The sequence below is a fragment of the Oncorhynchus kisutch genome, linkage group LG14, assembly GCF_002021735.2.
Source record: "Oncorhynchus kisutch isolate 150728-3 linkage group LG14, Okis_V2, whole genome shotgun sequence".
NCBI lineage: Eukaryota > Metazoa > Chordata > Actinopteri > Salmoniformes > Salmonidae > Oncorhynchus > Oncorhynchus kisutch.
This window is the reverse complement of record NC_034187.2, coordinates 30,930,484-30,952,308: the sequence shown is the minus strand read 5'-3', so window position 1 is coordinate 30,952,308 and position 21,825 is coordinate 30,930,484. Positions and strand designations below refer to the sequence as shown.

General features: G+C 43.6%; 1 protein-coding gene across 2 annotated transcripts; it reads left to right on the top strand.

The window, feature by feature from the left end:
- The first annotated feature begins 534 nt into the window (after window positions 1–534).
- LOC109903166 (sodium-dependent lysophosphatidylcholine symporter 1-B) lies at window positions 535–21,137 on the top strand. 2 transcript variants are annotated; one of them, XM_020499812.2, is made up of 14 exons: window positions 535–786; window positions 5,535–5,663; window positions 6,970–7,094; window positions 13,502–13,625; window positions 13,981–14,059; window positions 14,163–14,332; window positions 14,434–14,524; window positions 14,806–14,924; window positions 16,589–16,672; window positions 19,064–19,147; window positions 19,244–19,356; window positions 19,500–19,643; window positions 19,915–20,091; window positions 20,381–21,137. In XM_020499812.2, exons 1-14 carry the CDS (start codon window positions 697–699, stop codon window positions 20,433–20,435), a joined length of 1,584 nt encoding a protein of 527 aa, XP_020355401.1. In that variant the 5' UTR covers window positions 535–696; the 3' UTR covers window positions 20,436–21,137. The 2 variants fall into 2 exon arrangements, with proteins under 2 accessions (XP_020355401.1, XP_020355399.1); XM_020499810.2 differs by having other exon boundaries at window positions 553–786; window positions 20,016–20,091.
- The last annotated feature ends 688 nt before the right edge of the window (window positions 21,138–21,825 follow it).

Sequence of the window (21,825 nt, the reverse complement as noted above, 5' to 3'; positions counted from 1 at the left end):
GGCGGCTCGGGCTGGCTGGTCAGTCTGGCTGAATGTTGATGTAGAGGATGTCTTAACAAAGACAATAAAAAGTAGTTGTATTTTTTCAAGCAATGTTCATATGTTAGGCTATTGGTTAAAGGTGTAACACAATATTTATTATTGAATTACCTTTGATTTAGTTCAGTTTTATTAGTCACTTAAGCATCTTTAGAATTGATCTCTTACCTAGCTTGATGACTGTGGCCATTTTTGCTGACTTTTAGTTGCAAATAGAGACGATATATTTGATTGTGTAAACATTTCATGAAATTTGGTCTGGATGGCCCAAAAATTCTGGGGGAGGACCCTCCAACCCGCCAAGTCATGCCCCCCCCCCCCCCACACTTTTAAAACCCAAAGTGCACTATGTCATAATATAAAATTGATGCAGGCAAATATTTCTGCCTATATTGTTGGTATACTATGTTTCCTTTATTGTAGGCTACCTTGCATTGAATTCCATTAGTCGCGTCAGCATATTAGTCAATTAAAGGGTTAACATGACGTCGGAGGCGTAGTATTTGAAAGCGTGGATGAATGAGCAGAGACCAGCTTCCCAAATTGAGTGTGCAACACACAGAGCTTTGAACCGTGGCTTACTCGTGCGTTTCCAATACTGAGCGAGGAGCATTTTTTTTTAAAGGCTTTTGAAAGAAATTATCGATTTATAACAATATGGTAAAAGGAGAGGGCGCGGAGCAGTATTCCGCGTCAAGTCTATTACCAAAAAAAACAAGAAGTCGAGATGGAATCAAAATTGCCAAGGTAAGTGCGAGGAATTCTATTAATTAATGGCCTAAAATTATCTTCACAATAGTGTTATGTAGCCTATACGGAAATCTGCACGGTATTATTTTACTACCATGTCCATATGGATAAATATGGGCTGTATTGTAGTTTAAATAGGCATTTTTGTAATGGGTTGTTCAACGCACACATTCATTGAAGTATTTTCACCGTGATGTCAAGATAAAATGGAGGCCGGTTTGATTAGGCTATTAAGGAAGCCACTGTAATTGGCAGTGAGGGCATGTGATACCATTATGTGCTATTGTAATTGGGCTAGTTACTTACTGCAGTCACGTTTCAACCGTCAAATAGCCTTCAAATGATAAGCATTTACAATGAGTGGCTTAGGTTACTGGTATAATTGTGACTAAACCATAGCTGACATGGCACACTAATGCCCTCCAGTTTCGTTGATGGGGCTTGAATTTCACCACGTTAGCGCAATCTGAGTGTCGGTCTTCAGAGAAATAAAAACTTTACCGGTTTTAAAGGGACATTCATTCATTAAACCTGTATTTTAGCTATGATTAATTTTGTCTGAAGGATAATGTTGACCAGCTGACGTACTCAAAAGATCATACATAGATCTATTGGTGCTTTCAAGACAATTGGGAACTCTGGGGATAAAATGTGGTTGACTCATGACATCAGTGATCTTCAGGTTGGAAAGTCGGAGCTTAGAACTAGGCCAGAGTTTCCGAAAACATTTTCCCGAGTTCCCAGTTGTCGTGACTGCACTAAATGTGTCTATAATAAGAACCGAAGACAAATGTTTTACTGACGTTCACTGATATGACGTCAGTAATTGTCTCGATGGGCGGCGTTGAAAATAACTGGGAACTCTGTACTAGAGGTGTCTCTGATTGTCTGTGTCAATTTCAATTTAAGGGCTTTATTTGCATGGGAAACGCATGTTAACATTGCCAAAGCAAGTGAAGTAGATAATAAACAATAAAAATGAACAGTAAAACGGTGAACATTACTCACAGAAGTTCAAAAGAATGATGACATTTGAAATGTCTTCATTATCTAAATACAGTGTAACAATGTACAAAAGATTTTACTGAGTTACAGTTAATATAAGGAAATCAGTCAATGTAAATAAATTGGCTGGTTTAAGTAGGGGAATGGATCAGAAAACCAGTCACTATCTGGTGTGACCATTTGCCTCATGCAGCGTGACAAATCCCCTTCACATAGAGTTGATCAGGCTGTTGATTGTGGAATGTCTCACTCCTCTGCAATGGCTGTGCAAAGTTGCTGGATATTGGTGGAAACTGGAACTCAGTTGTACACATTGATCCAGAGCATCCCAAACGTGCTCAATGGGTGACATGTCTAGTGAGCGTGCAGGCCATGGAAGAACTGGGACTTTTTCATCCACCAGGAATTATACACAGATCTTTGTGATATGGGGCTGTTCATTATCATGCTGAAACATGAAGTGATGGCAGCAGATGAATGGCATGACAATGGCCATTTTTTTAACTAGGCAAGTCCGTTAAGAACAAATTCTTATTTTCAATGACGGCCTAGGAGAACAGTGGGTCAACTCATTGTTCAGTGGGCAGAACAACAGATTTGTACCTTGTCAGCTCGGGGATTCGATCTTGCAACCTTTTGATTACTAGTCCAACGCTCTAACCACTAGGCTACCTGCCGCCCCGATGGCAGGTAGCCTATCGTCACGGTATCTCTGTGCATTGAACTTGCCATAAATAAAATGAAATTCTGTTTGTTGTAGCTAATGCTTGTCCATACCATAACCCCACCGCCACCATGGGGCACTCTGTTCACAACATTGACATCGGCAAACTGCCTGTCCATACCATAACCCCACTGCCACCATGGGGCACTCTGTTCACAACATTGACATCAGCAAACTGCTCGCCCACACAACGCCATACACGCTGTCTTCCATCTGCCATGCACAGTTGAAATTGGGATTCAGCTGTGAAGGGCACACTTCTCCAGCGTGCCTATGGCCATTAAAGGTGAGCATTTGCCCACTGAAGTCGGTTACAACACCGAAGTACAGTCAGGTCAAAACCCTGGTGAGGACGACAAGCACGCAGATGAGCTTCTTTGAGACTGTTTCTGACACCTTGTGCAGAAATTCTTCGGTGATGAAACTCGGTTTGCACATCTGTCCAGGTGGCTGGGCTCAGACGATCCCGCAGGTGAAGAAGCCTGATCTGGACCTCCTGGGCTGGCATAGTTACACGTGGTCTGCTGTTGTGAGGCCTGTTGGACCTACTGACATTCTCTAAAATGACATTGGTAGAGAAATGAACATTCAATTCTCTGGAAAAAGCTCTGGTGTACATTCCTGCAGTCAGCATGCCAATTGCAGACTCCCTCATAACGTGAGACATCTGTGGCATTGTGTTGTGTGACACAACTGCACATTTTTAAAATTGCCTTTTTATTGTACCCAGCTTAATCAGCTTCTTGATATGCCACACCTGTCAGGTGGATGGATTTACAGCATCTTGGCATAGAAGTGCTTACTAACAGGGACGTAAACAAATTTGTGCACAATGTGAGAAATTAGCTTGTTGCATTTGGAAGTACCTCTGCCAAATTCAGAATGTCATTGTATGCTGTAGCGTTAAGTTTCCCCTTTACTGGAACTGAGGGGCCTAGCCCTAACTATGAAACACATCCCCAGGATGTCCTCCACCAAACTTTACAGTTGGCACTATGCATTGGGGCAGGTAGCATTCTCCTGGCATCTGCCAAACCCAGACTGCCAGATGGAAACATGATTCATCACTCTAGAGAACGCGTTTCCTCTGCTTCAATGGCGGCGAGCTTTACACCACTCCAGCTGACGCATGGCATTGTGCATGGTGATCTTATGCTTGTAGAGCTGCTCGGCCATGGAAACCCATTTCATGAAGGTCCAGACGAACAGTTATTGTGCTGATGTTCCTTCCAGAGGCAGTTTGGAACTCGTAGTGAGTTTCAACCGAGGACAGGCGATGTTTGTGCTACATGCTTCTGCGGTCCCATTCTGTGAGCTTGTGTGACCTACCACTTCGCCGTTGTTGCTCCTAGACGTTTCCGATTCACAATAACAGCACTTACAGTTGACCGAGGCAGCTCTACCAGGTCAGAAATTGCGTGGCTGTGTGACCAATATTACACACCAGTCAGCAAGGCATGTGGCTGAAATAGCCTTGTCCACTATTTTGAAGGGGTGTCCATATGTATGTTCCATACACGTGGTCCTACACAGGATTTCTTCAGGCTGCATTCCTGAAGGCTATGTGGGATGTAATTCCTGTTCTATGCGGGCATATTTCACCTGGGAAAGTACTATGAATAGGTCAGAGGCGCTTATAACAACACTGACAGGACGGTGTCGCAATATACGATTTGCTATTGGACTGGGTTTATTTTCTCATTGACCAGTAGGATGTTTTTGTGATTGGAAGGAAGGGTGTGTGTGTGCACTCCTGACTGTCTGCAGACTGCTGGGGCACTCAGGCTGCTAATGGAACATCAGAATGCCTCCTCACATAGCCAGAGCCAATCACTGCCTCCAGCACCAAGCAGAGTTGTGCAGTGACCTCCCAGTATCACACCACTTTTTAAACTCCTTGTGACCCAGACTGCATAGTCAGAAGGATTTAGTACTAATCTGATGTTAAGAATGGGATGAGGAGGGTTGTCCAATGTTGTTTTAGGGAAGTTCTATCTAAAAAGGACCCATGAGGACCAACATGTGAAGCTCATAGGAGCATGTCAAATGAAAGTGATGTCTATTTTTGAGAAACTATTTTCTATCCCAAAAATCAGGACTAAGCAAAGGCTATGATTTCTGGTCAAACTGGGTCTTGGACAACATCTAGCAGAAAGTCTTAAGGCATTAGAAATGCATCCAAACATAATGTTGAAGTAAAGACCCCTACCAACTAATATCAACACTTGTATTTAGTTTGAGGAATTGTTTGCATACTGTATGTTTAAGAAATGTTGCCTTGTGCCATTTACCAAAAACCCACATCCTTAAGGGAGGATAATGACAGTTCACAAAGTAAAAAAATAAAGGTAGACCTACCAGTTTTTATTGATCAAGTCTGTTCATTATTAAGTGATAAACCAGTGTGGCTTCCCACCATACATCAGTGCAATAAGACTGATCTTAACCAGCTACAACGTATCAATAGGGTTGCTTCTATCATGACTGGGTATTCACGGAGGGAATACAGATTTTTGTGCAAAATGCTGGAATCGAACCACTGACCAACAGGATCCATTACAACACATTCGTGACTGTTTCCAAGGTGACACAGCACAAACTGCATGAATACATGTCAGACCTGTTCAGGTGGGAGTCTCCAACCAAGTATGAAGTGTGTGCTACTGTGTATGCTGTGATTTTAGCTGTGCTGTTGTATGTATGCTAATGGATTTGTTATACTTGCTTCTGTGTTTTTTTTATTGATTTATATGGAATCCAGGACTCTCAAACTGTAGCAATTGTTAGACTATCCTGGCTAAATATATAAAAATGAAATGCCTCCCACATTTTGTCAGCTCTTAATAAAACGTCTGAGTTGGATATGGACACACAAAGAGCCCCGTATCACAACACAGCTAAATTGTGTATCAATAGCAACCCATTAAAATCCAGTGTTCTTCATTTCTGTATTTAGTGTATAACAAAACATTGTCCTGTCGTCCTGCTATGTGAGTCTTCTCTCCCTGTTCTCCAGCTGCGGGACGAAAGCGGCCGTCTATCAGTGTGCAGTAAGTTGTGCTATGCCATTGGAGGGGCTCCCTATCAGATCACTGGCAGTGCTCTGGGCTTCTTCCTCCAGATCTACCTGCTGGATGTGGCCCAGGTGAGTGAGATGGGGGTTGAGCCAGAGGGCAACACCAGGGTGGGGGACATAGAAGGCTTGGGTTAGAACTCCCAAGCTAGGCAGCTCTATTAGTGATGTGAAGTACTTAAGTAAAAAATACTTTAAAGTACTACTTAAGTTGTTTTTGGGGTGGCATCTGTGCTTTACTTTACTATTTATATTTTTTACTACATTTACTTCACTACATTCCTTAAGAAAATATTCTACTTTTTACTCTATACGTTTTCCTTGACACCCAAAAGTACTCATTACATTTTGAATGCTTAGCAGGATGGGAAAATTCACGCACTTATCAAGAGAACATCCCTGGTTGTCCCTACTGCTTCTGATCTGGCGGACTCACTAAACCCACATGCTTTGTTTGTAAATTATGTCTGAATGTTGGTGTGCCTGTGGCTTCCCATAAATAAAATGGGTGTCATCTGGTTTGCTTAATATAAGGAATTTGAAATTATATTTTACTTTTGATACTGAAGTATATTTTAAACCAAATACTTTTACTCAAGTAGGATTTTACTGGGTGACTTTTACTTGACTCATTTTCTATTAAGGTATATTTACTTTTACTCAAGTATGATGGTTGGGTACTTTTTCAACCACTGATCTCTATAGGCACTGTAATAAATCCCCAAGATAAAGAGCACAGTACGTCAGTGTTCCAGTCAGTTCCTAGGGCAGAACTGAAAATGAGAGTTCACGTTCAGCATTTCAGTATCCAACTAATGAGCTTTGTACTGTATCAGTCATTGTCATTTAAAGCACAACAGAAAGTCAGTGTATATATTTTGTCTAATTTATTTTCTGAATACTGTAACATTTCTGAGCTCACTGTCACTAAAAAGTAAAAGGGGAACTGGTGATTTTAAGGGAAAGGCCAAAGAGCTGGTTTCATTGTGCCAGCCTCTGGCATGACTCCTCTAGTGAAGCAGTTTAACTCTGACTCCCACTGCTTTGCTTTGTCTCTCAATTAGCAAGTGATAAACTGTGCACACTGAATACAACACATTCAACCAGAGATAATGAGCTCCTTGGAATTGTCTTAAACACAATGTTCCAATGGTAATGTTGTCAATGTATCCCTGACTGTTCTTACACAACCTTGGCAACTCTCCAAATATCCTCTTAGTCATCTTGTTGTTAGTCATAAGATGCAAAAGATGGCTTTTTATTTCTGTGTCAAGGCCACTCCTGTGAGGAGAGGTGATGGCTGACATCTGTGGTTGTAGTGGTCTGACAGACAAGTAATTATTTCTCTCTCTCTCCTTTCAACTCTCTCTCTCCATAGCTGGACACATTCTATGCCTCTATCATTTTGTTTGTGGGCCGGGCCTGGGATGCAGTGACAGACCCAACGGTGGGCTTCCTGGTGAGCCGGAGCAGATGGACCCGGTGTGGCCGGATGATGCCCTGGTAGGTGTCTCCGCCTCGGTCACACAGTGGACATCCTTACAGCAGGCAGGAATGAAAGAGGAAATATTAACAAAAAGGGGACATAAACAAGAATAGGATATTGAATGGAGGAAGGGGGAGAGGAGAGTCATTCAGAAATTAAAAGCATAACCTCTCGCCACGCCTCGAGGGAGAACAGCACAGTAGTTGAAATTGAAGTATGGGTGGTAATCGTGACAACGAAGCTGAAATGAAATGGATTGAATAGAGAGAACAGGCTGTCACTGATATGCATAATGTGTTCTCTATTCGACCTCAGTATCCACTGATGCGTTTACTCTATCTTTATCTGCAGTTGGGTACTGTCTGTCTTGGATTGTAGTAGCTTTTAACTTCTCCTCTGGGTGCAAACCAGGACAGACTGGAATGAGGCTAAATCTTATTTTAGTTTGTTTTAGAATACCCAGGTGGTTTCCTTTCTGTTCTGAGCTACCACTGAGGTTCCACAAAGCTCTGGGTGGTAAAAATGCTATGAATTTTGCCCCAGATCCCCTAATCGAGACTGTTAAGCCAAGTGGTGGGTGGTATGTGTCAGGAATGGAAGAGAGCGGTGAGTTCCCTCTAAAGTAATAGGAGTGAGTACAACAGCCCAGAATGGCCATCACTAGTTGATGAAACCAGAGCGCCAGTGTCACACACTGATCATCTAAACGCATGAGCATTGCATATAAGATTCGGCAATGCTACTGCTAAAGTAATCCTCGTGTCAAAAAACGCAGTTGTTAACCGTTACGGTTTTGTTGCTAGGTGTGCTCTATCAAGGCAAAAATATTTTTATTTGACATTTGGTTGTAGGAATTTCATTACGGCAGTTATATTACATTGTGAGACAGTTGTTTGTAAAGAGATGATCTCGATGGTGTTAGATCCTCTAACAGCATCCTACCCCTGCTACCTAGCACTTTGCAGCCTACTTTATATGCACCTGTGAAACTGTATGACCCCATGTGGTCAAGAGAAACACTGATCCCTGACACCTCTCTGGCCTTTGGGTGCTGCGACTGTGTGACCATGCACAGACAAGTTATTTAAACTAGAGGGAACATGGTTACCAATGCTATATAACATATTAATGTATATTTTCACATACTCCTCTACAAGAGGACAGTGTGAAATTGTGGTTAAAATGTATATTTGGCATTATATTGACTGTCTAGGAATTCTGTCGACAGATGATTCATGATAAGGTAGCTGGATTCGCTTGATATCTTAAGACCCTGTGAGTAATGTAGGATGCCAGGTGGAGAGAACTGGCTTCTCCCTCTCTGATTGGTCCAACCCTCAACACACCACTGGATTTAGGCCAATGGGTGGCCTGAAGTGTGTGTGTGTGTGTGATTCCAGAATGGCAGTTGGGGAGGGGGCTTGCCTAATTCAGAGAAGTTACCACAGGTCAAGTAGAGGGGAGATTCTTGGCTGCTTGTCAATGAGGTGGGTCATTGTTAGGTGGCAGTTTTCTGACCTGTACAAACTACCACAGAGCCCCCAGCATGCTATCTGCACCTTAGCATAGACTAGGAGATTTTTTTTTTAAACTAAACCTTGACTAAAGCTCTTTTCCCATCTGAATGCTCCAGCCTTTTTATTTGGCACTATATGTGGAAGATGTTTTTCCCAGAATTGTATTGATTAGTCCTAAACACTGGAATTCTAGAACCTCTTCCATGTATCCACCTGCAAGACCGACGGATAGCTGTATGATTAAATAATCATCTGATTGGTTGTGATTTTTAAAATGACATCAAAAGGATCATTGTTATAAGAGGGAACATAATGTTATCTTAATGGGCTCTGCTGATCAGTACGTTAATAGTTTTGCTTTTTAAATATTATGATATTGATAAGACAATGTTGACAACTTGAACAAGCTCATGAATGGTTCTCACAGGCAGATGATCCAGTCTGCAAAATAAAACCTTGAGCCTTTTCCTCTCTCGTGTCTTGCCCTACCCCCTGAGGTGGGTTGTGTATGTCTTTGCTTCAAGGTCATTGGTGTTGGGCTGCTGTTGTGCTCATGCTGTGAGCTTTGTGTATTAAACTGGAGTGACGGTTTTAAAAAATGCAGACAATCAAGAAGAAATCTGACCTCTATTCCCAGTCAGATCAGCCTATTGAGACTCATTAACCCCATTGTCAGCCCACATAGGCTAAGGAAGAAGATGGAGGGGGATTATCCAGTTGGTGTGGGCTGCAGAGGATGGGCCATTCTCTTTGACTGGCCATTTTGTGAGTGGGGTCATCATGTCAGACAAACATGCATATTCAGTTAATTTAACTGATTGGCCCCCTGAGGACTGTAGGCACCATAATTGCAGGTCAAGCATAGATTATGGATATAAAGAAACATTACTTATTAGCAAGAGATTGTTATATAGTATTAATGCAGTTGTAGTGATTTAAAACACTTGGCAGATGAGCATGCAATGTTACAGCAACCACTATTCTCAACTGTGGCTTTTGCAGAGACAAGTGAGGGGATGAGACAAATGGAACGCCCACTGCCCTGCAGGCATAGAAATGTCTTTGTTGATACATATTTGTCTCCAAAATACCCTGCCAGCAATGCCCCTGACTTCTATTATTTTGAGTGGACTGGTCTGCTGGAAACCCAGTAGTGCTGGGGTCTCCAACCTTTTCTAGCATGGTAGCTACTTTCAGATACATTCACATTCTTCTCTTCCCTGCAACTCTTCCCTGGGTCTTTGGTGTATAATGTGTTTTCTATTAATATACCTGGTAATCTAATGGTTAATAAATAATTTTATGGGGCCTGTCATGCCAAATAATCTTTAGTATTTTAGAATTTAGAGTTTTTTTTGAAGTTTTATTCTTCCTGGTTTGATTTTTTTGTTGTTTTTCTACTCTCAATATAACAATTATCTATAGAGAAACAGCAAAGGAATGTTATGAGTCATGTCAATGCTGAAATCACATCAGAAGACGATTGTTTGGAAAAAACGATCACATTTAGATTTTTTTGGGGTGTAATTCCCCTTAACAATTGCAAATCAAATTTTACTGTTCACATACACGTGTTTAGCAGATGTTACTGTGGGTGTAGCTTCTAGCTCCGACAGTGCAGTAATATCTAACAGTTTCACAACATATATACACATAAATAAATCTAAGGAAAGGGTTAAGATTATACAGTTGAAGTTTACATACCAAATACATTTAAACTAAGGTTTTCATAATTCCTGACATTTTAATCCTAGTAAAAAATCCCTGTCTTAGGTCAGTTAGGAACACCGCTTTATTTTAAGAATGTTAAATGTCAGAATAATAGTAGTGATTGCTGGTAGCATTGCCTTTAAATTGTTGGGTCAAATGTTTCAGGTAGCCTTCCACAATCTACCCACAATAAGTTGGGTGAATTTTGGCTCATTCCACCTGACAGAGCTGGTCTGAGTCAGGTTTGTAGGCCTCCTTACTCGCACATGCTGCTTCAGTTCTGCCCACAATTTTTTTTATAGGATTGAGGTCAGGGCTTTGCGATGGCCACTCCAATTCCTTGACTTTGTTGTCCTTAAGCCATTTTGCCACAACTTTGGAAGTATGCTTGGAGTCATTGTCCATTTGGAAGACCCATTTGTGACCAAGCTTTAACTTTCTGACTGATATCCACATAATTATCTGTGTGGGTGGACCATTTCCGTTTGTTAGTGACATGTACGCTGAGGAACTTGAAGCTTTCCAACTTCTCCACTGCGGACCCATCAATGTGGATAAGGGGGTGCTCCCTCTGCTGTATCCTGTAGTCCACGATAATCTGCTTAGTTTTGTTGATGTTGTGTGAGAGGTTATTTTCCTGGCACCACACTCTGAGCCCTCACCACCTCCCTGAAGTCTCTCATCGTTGTTGGTAATCAAGGCTACTACTGTTGTCTGTAAGCTTGATTTGCATTGGAGGCGTGCTTGGCCATGCAGTCATGGGAGGACAGGAGGGGGGCTGAGCATGCACCCTTGTGGGGCCCCAGTGTTGCGGATCAGCGAAGAGGTCTTTCCTACCTTCACCACCTTAAGGTGACCCGTCAGGAAGTCCAGGACTCAGTTGCACAGGGTGGGGTTCAGACCCAGGGCCTTGAGCTTGATGATGAGCTTGTACTATGGTGTTGAATGCTGAGCTATAGTTAATGAACAGCATTCTTACGTAGGTATGCCTCTTGTCCAGATGGGACAGGGCAGTGTGGTGGCGATTTGCGTTCTGTGGCTCTATTGGGGCGGTAAGCAAATTGAAGTGGGTCTAAGGTAGCCGGTAAGGTGGTGATATGATCCTTGACTAGTCTCTCAAAGCACTTCATGAGGACAGAGGTGAGTGCTACGGGGTGATAGTAATTTAGTTCAATTACCTTTGCTTTTAGGTACAGGGACAATGGTGGCCATCTTGAAGCATGTGGGAACAGACTGGGATAGGGAGAGATTGAATATAGCTGTCTGCGCATGCTGTGAGGACACTGCTAGAAATATAATCTGGGCCAACAGCCTTGCGAGGGTTAACATGCTTAAATGTCTAACTCACGGCCGCCACGGCGAAGTAGTCCTTGATAGCGGGCTGCGTCGGTGGCACTGTATTCGCCTCAAAGCGAGCGACGGTGTTCAGCCTGTACGGAAGCAAGATGTCGGTGTCTGTGACGTGGCGCGGCTTTCCTTTTATAATCCGTGATTGTCTGTAGACCCTGCCACATACTTCTCATGTCTGAGCCGTTGTACTGGGACTGAACTTCGTTCTTTTACCGACGATTAGCCTGATTGCTTGTGGTGGGAATAACTACACTGTTTATTATTCCATATTCCCAGTCTTCTTGCCCTGGTTAAACAGTGGTTCGTGCCTTCAGTTTTGCGCAAATGCTCCCATCTATACACGGTTTCTGTTTGGGGTAGGTTTAAATGGTCACGGTGGGTGTCACAACTCCTATGCACTTCCTGATAAACTCATTCACTGGATCAGTATGTGTCAATATTATTTTCTGAAGCTACTCTGGACATATCCCAGTCCACGTGATCAAAACGAGTGAGAAATGTGTCCGTTTAGCAATAGGGCCTACTGCTGCGGAACACGTCATGGCAGAGTTTGCAAAACAATGACCTAATTAATCATGATATAGTTCTGTCAGGGAAGCCAACTTTGCAGTTTACATTTCATTGAAGGTTTTTGGGGAAAGGCCTTCTACCCACAAGATGCCGGGTATCATTAACATTGCTAATTGGCTACATACTGACTGATGATGGACAACTGTACGCACCAAACAGACAGAAGGGCAATATTTCTGGAAATTAATTGGCAGATATTGTTAAATTTGGCTTTTTAAGCTAATGGTGACTAACCAGGGGTGGGATAATGTTGCTTTGGACGGTAGCCGTGAGCTCTGTTTGAGATAGAATGCATGTACTTTCAGAATATTGTTGCGCTACTGGTCTACGTGTTGGAAGACCACTGCAGTAGTGGATCCTTTCTCTACGGATGTTCTGCTTTTCTAGCTGGCGTGGATTGGTTTGCTGGTCAGGTGTATTGTGCCTGTTGAGTAGGGTGAGGCGAGTAGTATGGCCCCACCAGTCTCCCCGTCGGCAGGCATAGTGCAGAGAGAAGGGCCACATTGAGCCCATTCTGAGCCCCTTCTCCATACACAGCCCCAAACAGGGGATTAAGGGTTATAGATCTCAATGCAGAGAAAGAATGAATAAAAAGGGGAATGTGAATGTAAAAATAAAATAGGAGCCCTTGAACCATGTTGTTTTCTGAGTGGTGCAGCAGTCTAACGCACTGCATCTCAGTGCTTGAGGCATCACTACAGACACCATGGTTCGAATCCAGGCTGTATTACAACTGGCTGTTATTGGGAGTCCCATAGGGTGACAGGTGTTGCATATCAAGTGATCTAAGGCACTGCATCTCAGTGCTAGAGGTGTCACTACAGAGCCTGTTTCAATCCCGGGCTCTATCACAACTTGCCTAGTTAAATCAACATTTTAAAATGCCCCCAAGGATCACTCATGGCTACACCCCTGCCCAGTCATGTGAAATTCCTAGATTAGGGCCTAATGAATTTATTTCAATTGACTGATTTCCCTATGAAGTGTAATTCAGTAAATTGGTTGTTTCTAATATTTTTGGTCAGTGTTCGTATATTTCAACCCTATGCAGATGACATGTTAGTGTGCAAAAAATCTGGTAGCACTACTGCCATCACTACCAGGTGCCACACTTAGCCTGGCAGGGACTCATGGAAATCATAATTGTGAGAACATACATTTACTGCTTCAATACTGTAAACTTTTATTTTAAATAGTATATCATATTTTCTCCAGTCGGATGAAATGGACCTAGTTAGACACCAAAACATTCAAATGCTCCTCTGTTTTCCTCACAGGATCCTCATCTCTACTCCCTTTGCAGTACTCACGTACTTCCTGATCTGGTATGTCCCTTCAGTGGAGCAGTGGAAGGTCCTGTGGTATCTGATCTTCTACTGCCTATTCCAGTCTCTGCAGACGGTCAGTCTCCCCTATACACACACACACACACACACACACACACACACACACACACACACACACACACTGTTAGTGAACAAATGTGTTATTAATAAGAGGGGGCACATGTTCCAATACATTGCTCCTCAATCCCCATTGAACTGTGATATGGTTGTAATTAAACAATATATTTGTGTGTGTGGGGGGGGGGGGGGTAGATCTGCTTTAATGTGTGTTCTATCAATATAATTGTCATTTCAAATTGCTTTTTAAAAAAATACTTTTTCCAACCATCAGTAAACTAACAGACAACAATACTTTTACTTCTACTACATACAGCTATTTTGTGTTAGGAATTGATTGTTTTTGTGTGCAGTGCTTCCATGTGCCATACTCAGCGCTCACCATGTTCATCAGCATGGACCAGAAAGAGAGAGACTCTGCCACAGCCTACCGTAAGTCATCCTGTACATCTTTGCAGTTATGTAAGCATCTCATGTGGTTGTAATATGAGGTCTTCATTCTACTCTCCCTCTTCATCCCTTCTCTCTTGTTCAGGTATGACGGCGGAGGTGCTGGGCTCGGTGGTTGGCACAGCGATCCAGGGGCAGATTGTGGGTGGGGCGATCACCCCCTGTCTCCCGGGTAACCTGGAAGTTCTTGACAACGGTAACACCACACTGCTGGGGTCAGACGTCAACATCTCCCACATATCCCTGGATGAAACGGTGATAAGGGGTCCCCAGGGATGACATGTTGTGTAACATTGTAATGGCAATGTTAGAAGTGTAATTTGACCCTAACCCTGCTCCTCCTGTCCCTCTAACAGAAACGAGCCTACCTCATCGCCTCAGCAGTCATCTGTGTCCTGTACGTTCTCTGTGCAGCAGTCCTGTTCCTGGGAGTCAGAGAGCAGGAAGGTGTGAATTGATTAATGGAAATTACTTACATTTTATTTACATTAATTACATCAAATATACTTTTCTCATATTTAGAGTACAACAGCTTTGTATGTTATCCTTTTTCCTCTCAACCCTAAAATGTTCCAAGAATTCTTTGTTACAAATAACTAGAAGAGGGCCACATTTTGGCAGTCAGTAAAAGTGCTTATCTCTCATCCATGACATCGGATAAGTCTTCAGCTGATGTTTGGCACAGTGCATCTAATCTGTTTTAATCACCATCTTTGTTTTGGTCATAGAGTGCGGGCGTCTGAAGACAGAGCCCATGTCGTTCTTTGAGGGCATGAGGATGGTGATGGGATATGGGCCGTATGTCAAACTGGTCATGGGATTCCTCTTCACGTCGCTGGCCTTCATGGTGACTCATACTCCTAGAATGGGATACAGTTGCACCAAAACTGATTTGACCACCTATAGGCTGTGTAACCCTGGTGTTTGCTGTATGGACAGTTGAAGTCAGAAGTTCACATACACCTTAACCAACTACATTTAAACTCAGTTTTTCACAATTCCTGACATTTAATCCTAGTAAAAATTCCCAGTCTTAGGTCAGTTGGGATCACCACTTTATTTAAAGAATGTGAAATGTCATAATAATAGGAGAGAATCTTTTTATTTCATCACATTCCCAATGGATCAGAAGTTTCCATACACTCAATTAGTATTTGGTAGCATTACCTTTTTAAATTGTTTAACTTGGGTCAAACGTTTCGGGTAGCCTTCCACAAGCTTCCCACAATAAGTTGGGTGAATTTGGCCCATTACTCCTGACAGAGCTGGTGTAACTGAGCCAGGTTTGTAGGCCTCCTTGCTCGCACACGCTTTTTCAGTTCTGCCCGCAACATTTTCTATAGGATTGAGGTAAGGGCTTTGTGATGGCCACTCCAATACCTTGACTTTGTTGTCCTCAAGCCATTTTGCCACAACTTTGGAATTATGCTTGGCGTCATTGTCCATTTGGAAAACCCATTTGCGACCAAGCTTTAACTTCCTTGTCTTGAGATGTTTCAATATATCCACATAATTTCCCCCACTCATGATGCCATCTATTTTGTGAAGTGCACCAGTCCCTCCTGCAGCAAATCACCCCACAACATGATGCTGCCACCCCCGTGCCTCACGGTTGGGATGGTGGTCTTTGTGCTTGCAGGCCTCCCCGTTTTCCTCCAAACATAACGGTCATTATGGCCAAACAGTTCTATTTTTGTTTTATCAGACCAGAGGACATTTCTCCAAAAAGTATGATTCTTGTCCCCATGTGCAGTTGCAAACCGTAGTCTGGCTTTTTTATGGTGGTTTTGGAGCCGTGGCTTCTTCCTTGCTGAGCGGCCTTTCAGCTTATGTCGATATAGGACTCGTTTTACTGTGGATATAGATACTTCTGTACCTGTTTCCACCAGCATCTTTACAAGGTCCTTTGCTGCTGTTCTGGGATTTTTTTGCACTTTTCGCACCAACATACATTCATCTCTCCTTCCCGAGTGGTATGACAGCTGCGTGGTCCCATGGTGTTTATACTTGCGTACTATTGTTTGTACAGATGAATGTGGTACCTTCAGGCTTTTGGAAATTGCTCCCAAGGATGAACCATACTTCTTGAGGTCTACCATTTTTCTTTCGGAGGGCTTGGCTGATTTGATTTCCCCATGATATCAAGCAAAGAGGCACTGAGTTTGAAGGTAGGCCTTGAAATACAGGTATACCTCCAATTGATTCAGGCTAATTGACATTTATCAGAATGACATTTTCTGGAATTTTCCCAGCTGTTTAAAGGCACAGTCAACTTAGTGTATGTGAAATAATCTGTCTGTAAACAATTGTTTGAAAAATTACTTCTCGTGCACAAAATAGATGTCCTAACCAACTTGCCAAAACTATAGTTTGTTAACAAGAAATTGGTGGAGTGATTGAGAAACAAGTTTTAATGACTCCAACCTAAGTGTATATAATCTTCTGACTTCAACTGTATATGACTTCCTGTATGTTCAGTGGTTGATGTGCATGTCATTGCTCTCCATGCAGCTCCTGGAGGGGAACTTTGCCCTGTTCATCAGCTACACCATGGGCTTCAGAAATGACTTCCAGAACATTCTCCTGGTCATTATGGTGAGTCTAGGGACACCTCCCACTAGAGGTGTAACCCAAAGGCATCAGTGAATGTACACTGCTCAAAAAAATAAAGGGAACACTAAAATAACACATCCTAGATCTGAATTAAATATTCTTATTAAATACTTTTTTCTTTACATGGTTGAATGTGCTGACAACAAAATCACACAAATGATCAATGGAAATTAAATCTATCAACCCATGGCGGTCTGGATTTGGAGTCTCACTCAAAATTAAAGTTGGAAAACCACACTACAGGCTGATCCAACTTTGATGTAATGTCCTTAAAACAAGTCAAAATGAGGTTCAGTAGTGTGTGTGTGGCTGCCACGTGCCTGTATGACCTCCCTACAATGCCTGGGCATGCTCCTGATGAGGTGGCGGATGGTCTCCTGAGGGATCTCCTCCCAGACCTGGACTAAAGCATCCGCCGACTCCTGGACAGTCTGTGGAGCAACGTGGTGTTGGTGGATGGAGCGAGACATGTTGTCCTAGATGTGCTCAATTGGATTCAGGTCTGGGGAACGGGCGGGCCAGTCCATAGCATCAATGCCTTCCTCTTGCAGGAACTGCTGACACACTCCAGCCACATGAGGTCTAGTATTGTTTTGCATTAAGAGGAACCCAGGGCCAACCGCACCAGCATATGGTCTCACAAGGGGTCTGAGGATCTCATCTCGGTACCTAATGACAGTCAGACTACCTCTGGCGAGCACATGGAGGGCTGTGCGGCCCCCCCAAAGAAATGCCACCCCACACCACATGACTGACCCACCGCCAAACCGGTCATGCTGGAGGATGTTGCAGGCAGCAGAACGTTCTCCACGGCGTCTCCAGACTGTCACGTCTGTCACGTGCTCAGTGTGAACCTGCTTTCATCTGTGAAGAGCACAGGGCACCAGTGGCTAATTTGCCAATCTTGGTGTTCTCTGGCAAATGCCAAACGTCCTGCACGGTGTTGGGCTGTAAGCACAACCCCCCCCCCCCCCCCCTGTGGATGTCAGGCCCTCCTACCACCCTCATGGAGTCTGTTTCTGACCGTTTGAGCAGACACGTGCACATTTGTGGCCTGCTGGAGGTCCTTTTGCAGGGCTCTGGCAGTGCTCCTCCTTGCACAAAGGCGGAGGCAGCGGTCCTGCTGCTGGGTTGTTTGCCTCCTACGGCCTCCTCCACGTCTCCTGATGTACTGGCCTGTCTCCTGGTAGCGCCTCCATGCTTTGGACACTACGCTGACAGACACAGCAAACCTTCTTGCCACAGCTCGCATTGATGTGCCATCCTGGATGAGCTGCACTACCTGAGCCACTTGTGTGGGTTGTAGACTCCGTCTCATGCTACCACTAGAGTGAAAGCACCGCCAGCATTCAAAAGTGACCAAAACATCAGCCAGGAAGCATAGGAACTGAGAAGTGGTCATCACCTGCAGAACCACTCCTTTATTGGGGGTGTCTTGCTAATTGCCTATAATGTCCACCTGTTGTCTATTCCATTTGCACAACAGCATGTGAAATTTATTGTCAATCAGTGTTGCTTCCTAAGTGGACAGTTTGATTTCACAGAAGTGTGATTGACCTGGAGTTACATTGTGTATAGGTGTTCCCTTTATTTTTTTGAGCAGTGTATATTCTGTACATTAAGACCTGTACATTCTGTGTTGACTGAAAGGTCACCTTGTGGGGTGGCGTAACGTCTGTGGTTCCATAGTGTTTCCGTGACTGTTTGGGGGGGGTTCCTCATGGAATGGAAAGGTTACATTTTTTTGGGGTGAGAGGTGGTTGTGGTCCCTGGGAACCTGTCACCCTCTCACACTAGAGAGAGCAGGGGTGAGAAAGGAGCACAGAGGGGCCTTTATTGCTCAGGCAATCTGTCAGCACCGCCATGGGAACATGCTTTGGCATTTCCTTCCAATTTACCATTCTTCTGCACCGTCACTTCTCCCTCTGCCTGAGTAGGATGTAGACCTGCCTTGCACCACCCTGGCCACTAGAGCAGGAAATGTGGGAGTTTAGAAAGGTCCTTAGTAGCCCGGTCACCAGATCTGTTTGATTTAGCCAACTACTACAACTGCTATCCATGCAAGGCTGGTTTTGGTCAGTATAGTGTTAGATATTTCTAATACTGCTGAGTGCTCAGCCACTAGCTAAACCTTGTGTGGTCATTTGACACATGGGTTGACCACACCTCTATAAGAGGTCAAGGGTCATGGACTTCCTGCAGGTTTAAGTAAAGAGCCCTTTCACATTGTGTCCTTCTCACTTATGTTTTAGCCTATTGGTCAGTCTGACCTTTTCTGTTCCCACATTGCCCTCCGTGCTTAGATTAGTATTTTTATGGAAATGGTTCAGAAGTTAAATATCTTAATGCTATTCTTTGGTGTTTCATTTTTAGCTCTCTGGGACTTTGTCCATTCCATTCTGGCAATGGTTCCTGACCAGATTTGGGAAAAAAACTGCAGTCTACATTGGCATCACGGTAAGCAGTGTGTGTTGTTGTGGAGCTTCATCTCAAAGCTGGTGTGTGTGTATGGGGTGCTCGCTTATGGCTTATTTAATTCATGTCTCTCCGCAGTGGGCAGTGCCCTTCATGATCCTGATTGTCTGCATAGAGAGCAGTCTGATTGTGGCCTATGTGGTCTCTGTGGCAGCAGGGGTCAGTGTGGCTGCAGCTTTCCTCCTACCCTGGTAAGTAGCCTACTGTCTGAATGTACCTCTGTATACCCACAGCAACCTATAGATCTCTATCGTATTTCCAGTGTCTCTTTGTTTGTCCAGTCTATGGTGGGTCTTGCCTTTATTGTATACATTCACGTCTTTCTGTTTCTCAGGTCAATGCTCCCAGATGTGGTGGATGATTTCAAAGTGAAGAATCCAGACTCTAGTGGCCACGAGGCCATTTTCTACTCTTTCTATGTCTTCTTCACCAAGTTTGCCTCAGGAATCTCCCTCGGCATCTCCACTCTCAGTCTCGAGTAAGTGTGTTTCGTTCTCTTGCTTGTATTGTACATGATATGCTGAGCTTAGTTTGAAATCTAACTCTATTTTGCAGGACTCCTAACAGCTTAGTGAATTATATTTTCAAATAAATGTGCTAAATTCTACTGTAGGATAGCTGCATTTTCCTTGGGCCACCGGGCCACTCGTGTGGTGAACCATAACATAATCCTCACATTCATAATCAAGCCAAACTGTACCTTTTATATCCGCTTTCTTTTCTTCTCTCTCCCTGTACATTTTGTTCAGCTTTGCCGGCTATGTGACAAGAGGCTGCTCGCAACCTGATGCAGTGAATTTAACCCTGAAGGTGCTGGTCTCAGCTGCTCCTGTTGTTCTGATATTCCTAGGGCTGTTGATATTCAAGACCTACCCCATCGACGAGGAGAGGAGGCAAGGCAACAGGAAACTACTGCAGGCGATGCGGTGAGTCAGGCCAAACACACCCACGATTAGGGCTGATTGGGGGTATCTAAGCCAGACACTCATTGTAATGACCCAAGCTATTTCTTTTCCTAAATTAAGTGCACTGGGGAACTAAATCATCTTGCACGGGGACACTAAACTTCGTTCCTTTCTGGCATCTTTCTCTATATCTCAGCTAAATGGAAAGGACACGCTTTAAGCCTTAGCCTCTCTGCCATGAATAAGAACCATCTTGAACAAGCCAAGTCCTTTGTGTCTAACTCTTGGCTGTGTTCCTATTCTGAAACAGGGACAGCAATCAGGATTCCGATACGGAGTCCACAGAGCTTGGGAGCGTTGTGTAGAAGCCCTGAGAGAGGAGGGGGTCCAGTCGAAAGGCCACAACTGTCCCGCGTGTTTGCACTGGCAGGCTGGAGTGTTTGGGGTTTCATTGGAACTAACAGTAGAAAAACCAGACGACACTGGCTGCTTCCTACCTGATGCTACATGAACGCAATGGCCCTAGTCTCCAAAGGATTCAACTGGCTTACAGAGACCCCTATTGGACATTCGCCCTCTCTGTGGCCTGTCATTGCCTGCTGTACTATATATTTGTGGTATTGGTTCATGTGTCTGTTTGCACAACAAACATTGGTTTGGGATATTTAAGGGGGGGGGGGGGGGGTGTAATTTACCCTTCAAATCTAACATTTGAATGATGTTTGTCTACCTGAACCAAGTATTGGCTGGGAAGCCTTTCTCGGCAGAGGGGAAAAAAAGATTTTCCATCCAGAAAGGGTGGTCCTCATAAGAGGGAAGATTTCAGTCCTCATTTTTAGGGCATACCAGTAACTTGTTCTATCTAGACTGTGTTTTATATGGTTACGTTTTAATGTAAATAATATTCACTTATCTCGAGAGTAATACCCTCCTTTAGGGACGTGGAGAGCACATAACTGTTCCATTTCAGACAATCTTATCCATTCACTGGAATTATATTGGTGTCTTGTGGGGAAAAGGAACCTTGAAAAATAAACTAACTTAATGAGTTCATTAAGCATTGCCAATGATGTCTGGATTTCAGACTTCCTGTATCTAGGCTTGCTGAATTCCACCTTATTACTGCCTTAACAAATCAAATCAAATTTATTTATATAGCCCTTCGTACATCAGCTGATATCTCAAAGTGCTGTACAGAAACCCAGCCTAAAACCCCAAACAGCAAGCAATGCAGGTGTAGAAACACGTCTTGTACTTTGGAAACCTTGTATTTCCAATGAGATTTTCTGTATAACAGTTTTTACTTAATTCTATTTGGTCAAAGCTGTTTCTCTCACACGGTGCCAAGACCTCCCTTTTTTTTTAAAGTTGACTTTGAGCATGAACAGTCCAACTTTGCCATTGGCATGCTGATTGCTGGATGTCCAACAGAGCTGTTGCCAGAGTATTTAATGTTATTTTCTCTACCATACGCCGCCTCAAATCTTATTAGAGAATTTGGCAATACATCCAACCCGGCCTCACACCTGCAGACCCCATCCCAGGATCTCAACATCCGGCTTCTTCACCTGCGGGATCGTCTGAGACCAGCCACCTGGGCAGCTGATGAAACTGAGTATTTCTGTCTTTAATAAAGCCCTTTAGTGGGGATTTTTCTTCTGATTGGCTGGGTCTGGCTCCCAAAGTAAGTGGGCATAGGCCCACCCATGGCTGCAGCCCTGCCCAGTCATGTGAAAGCCATAGATTTCACATTGG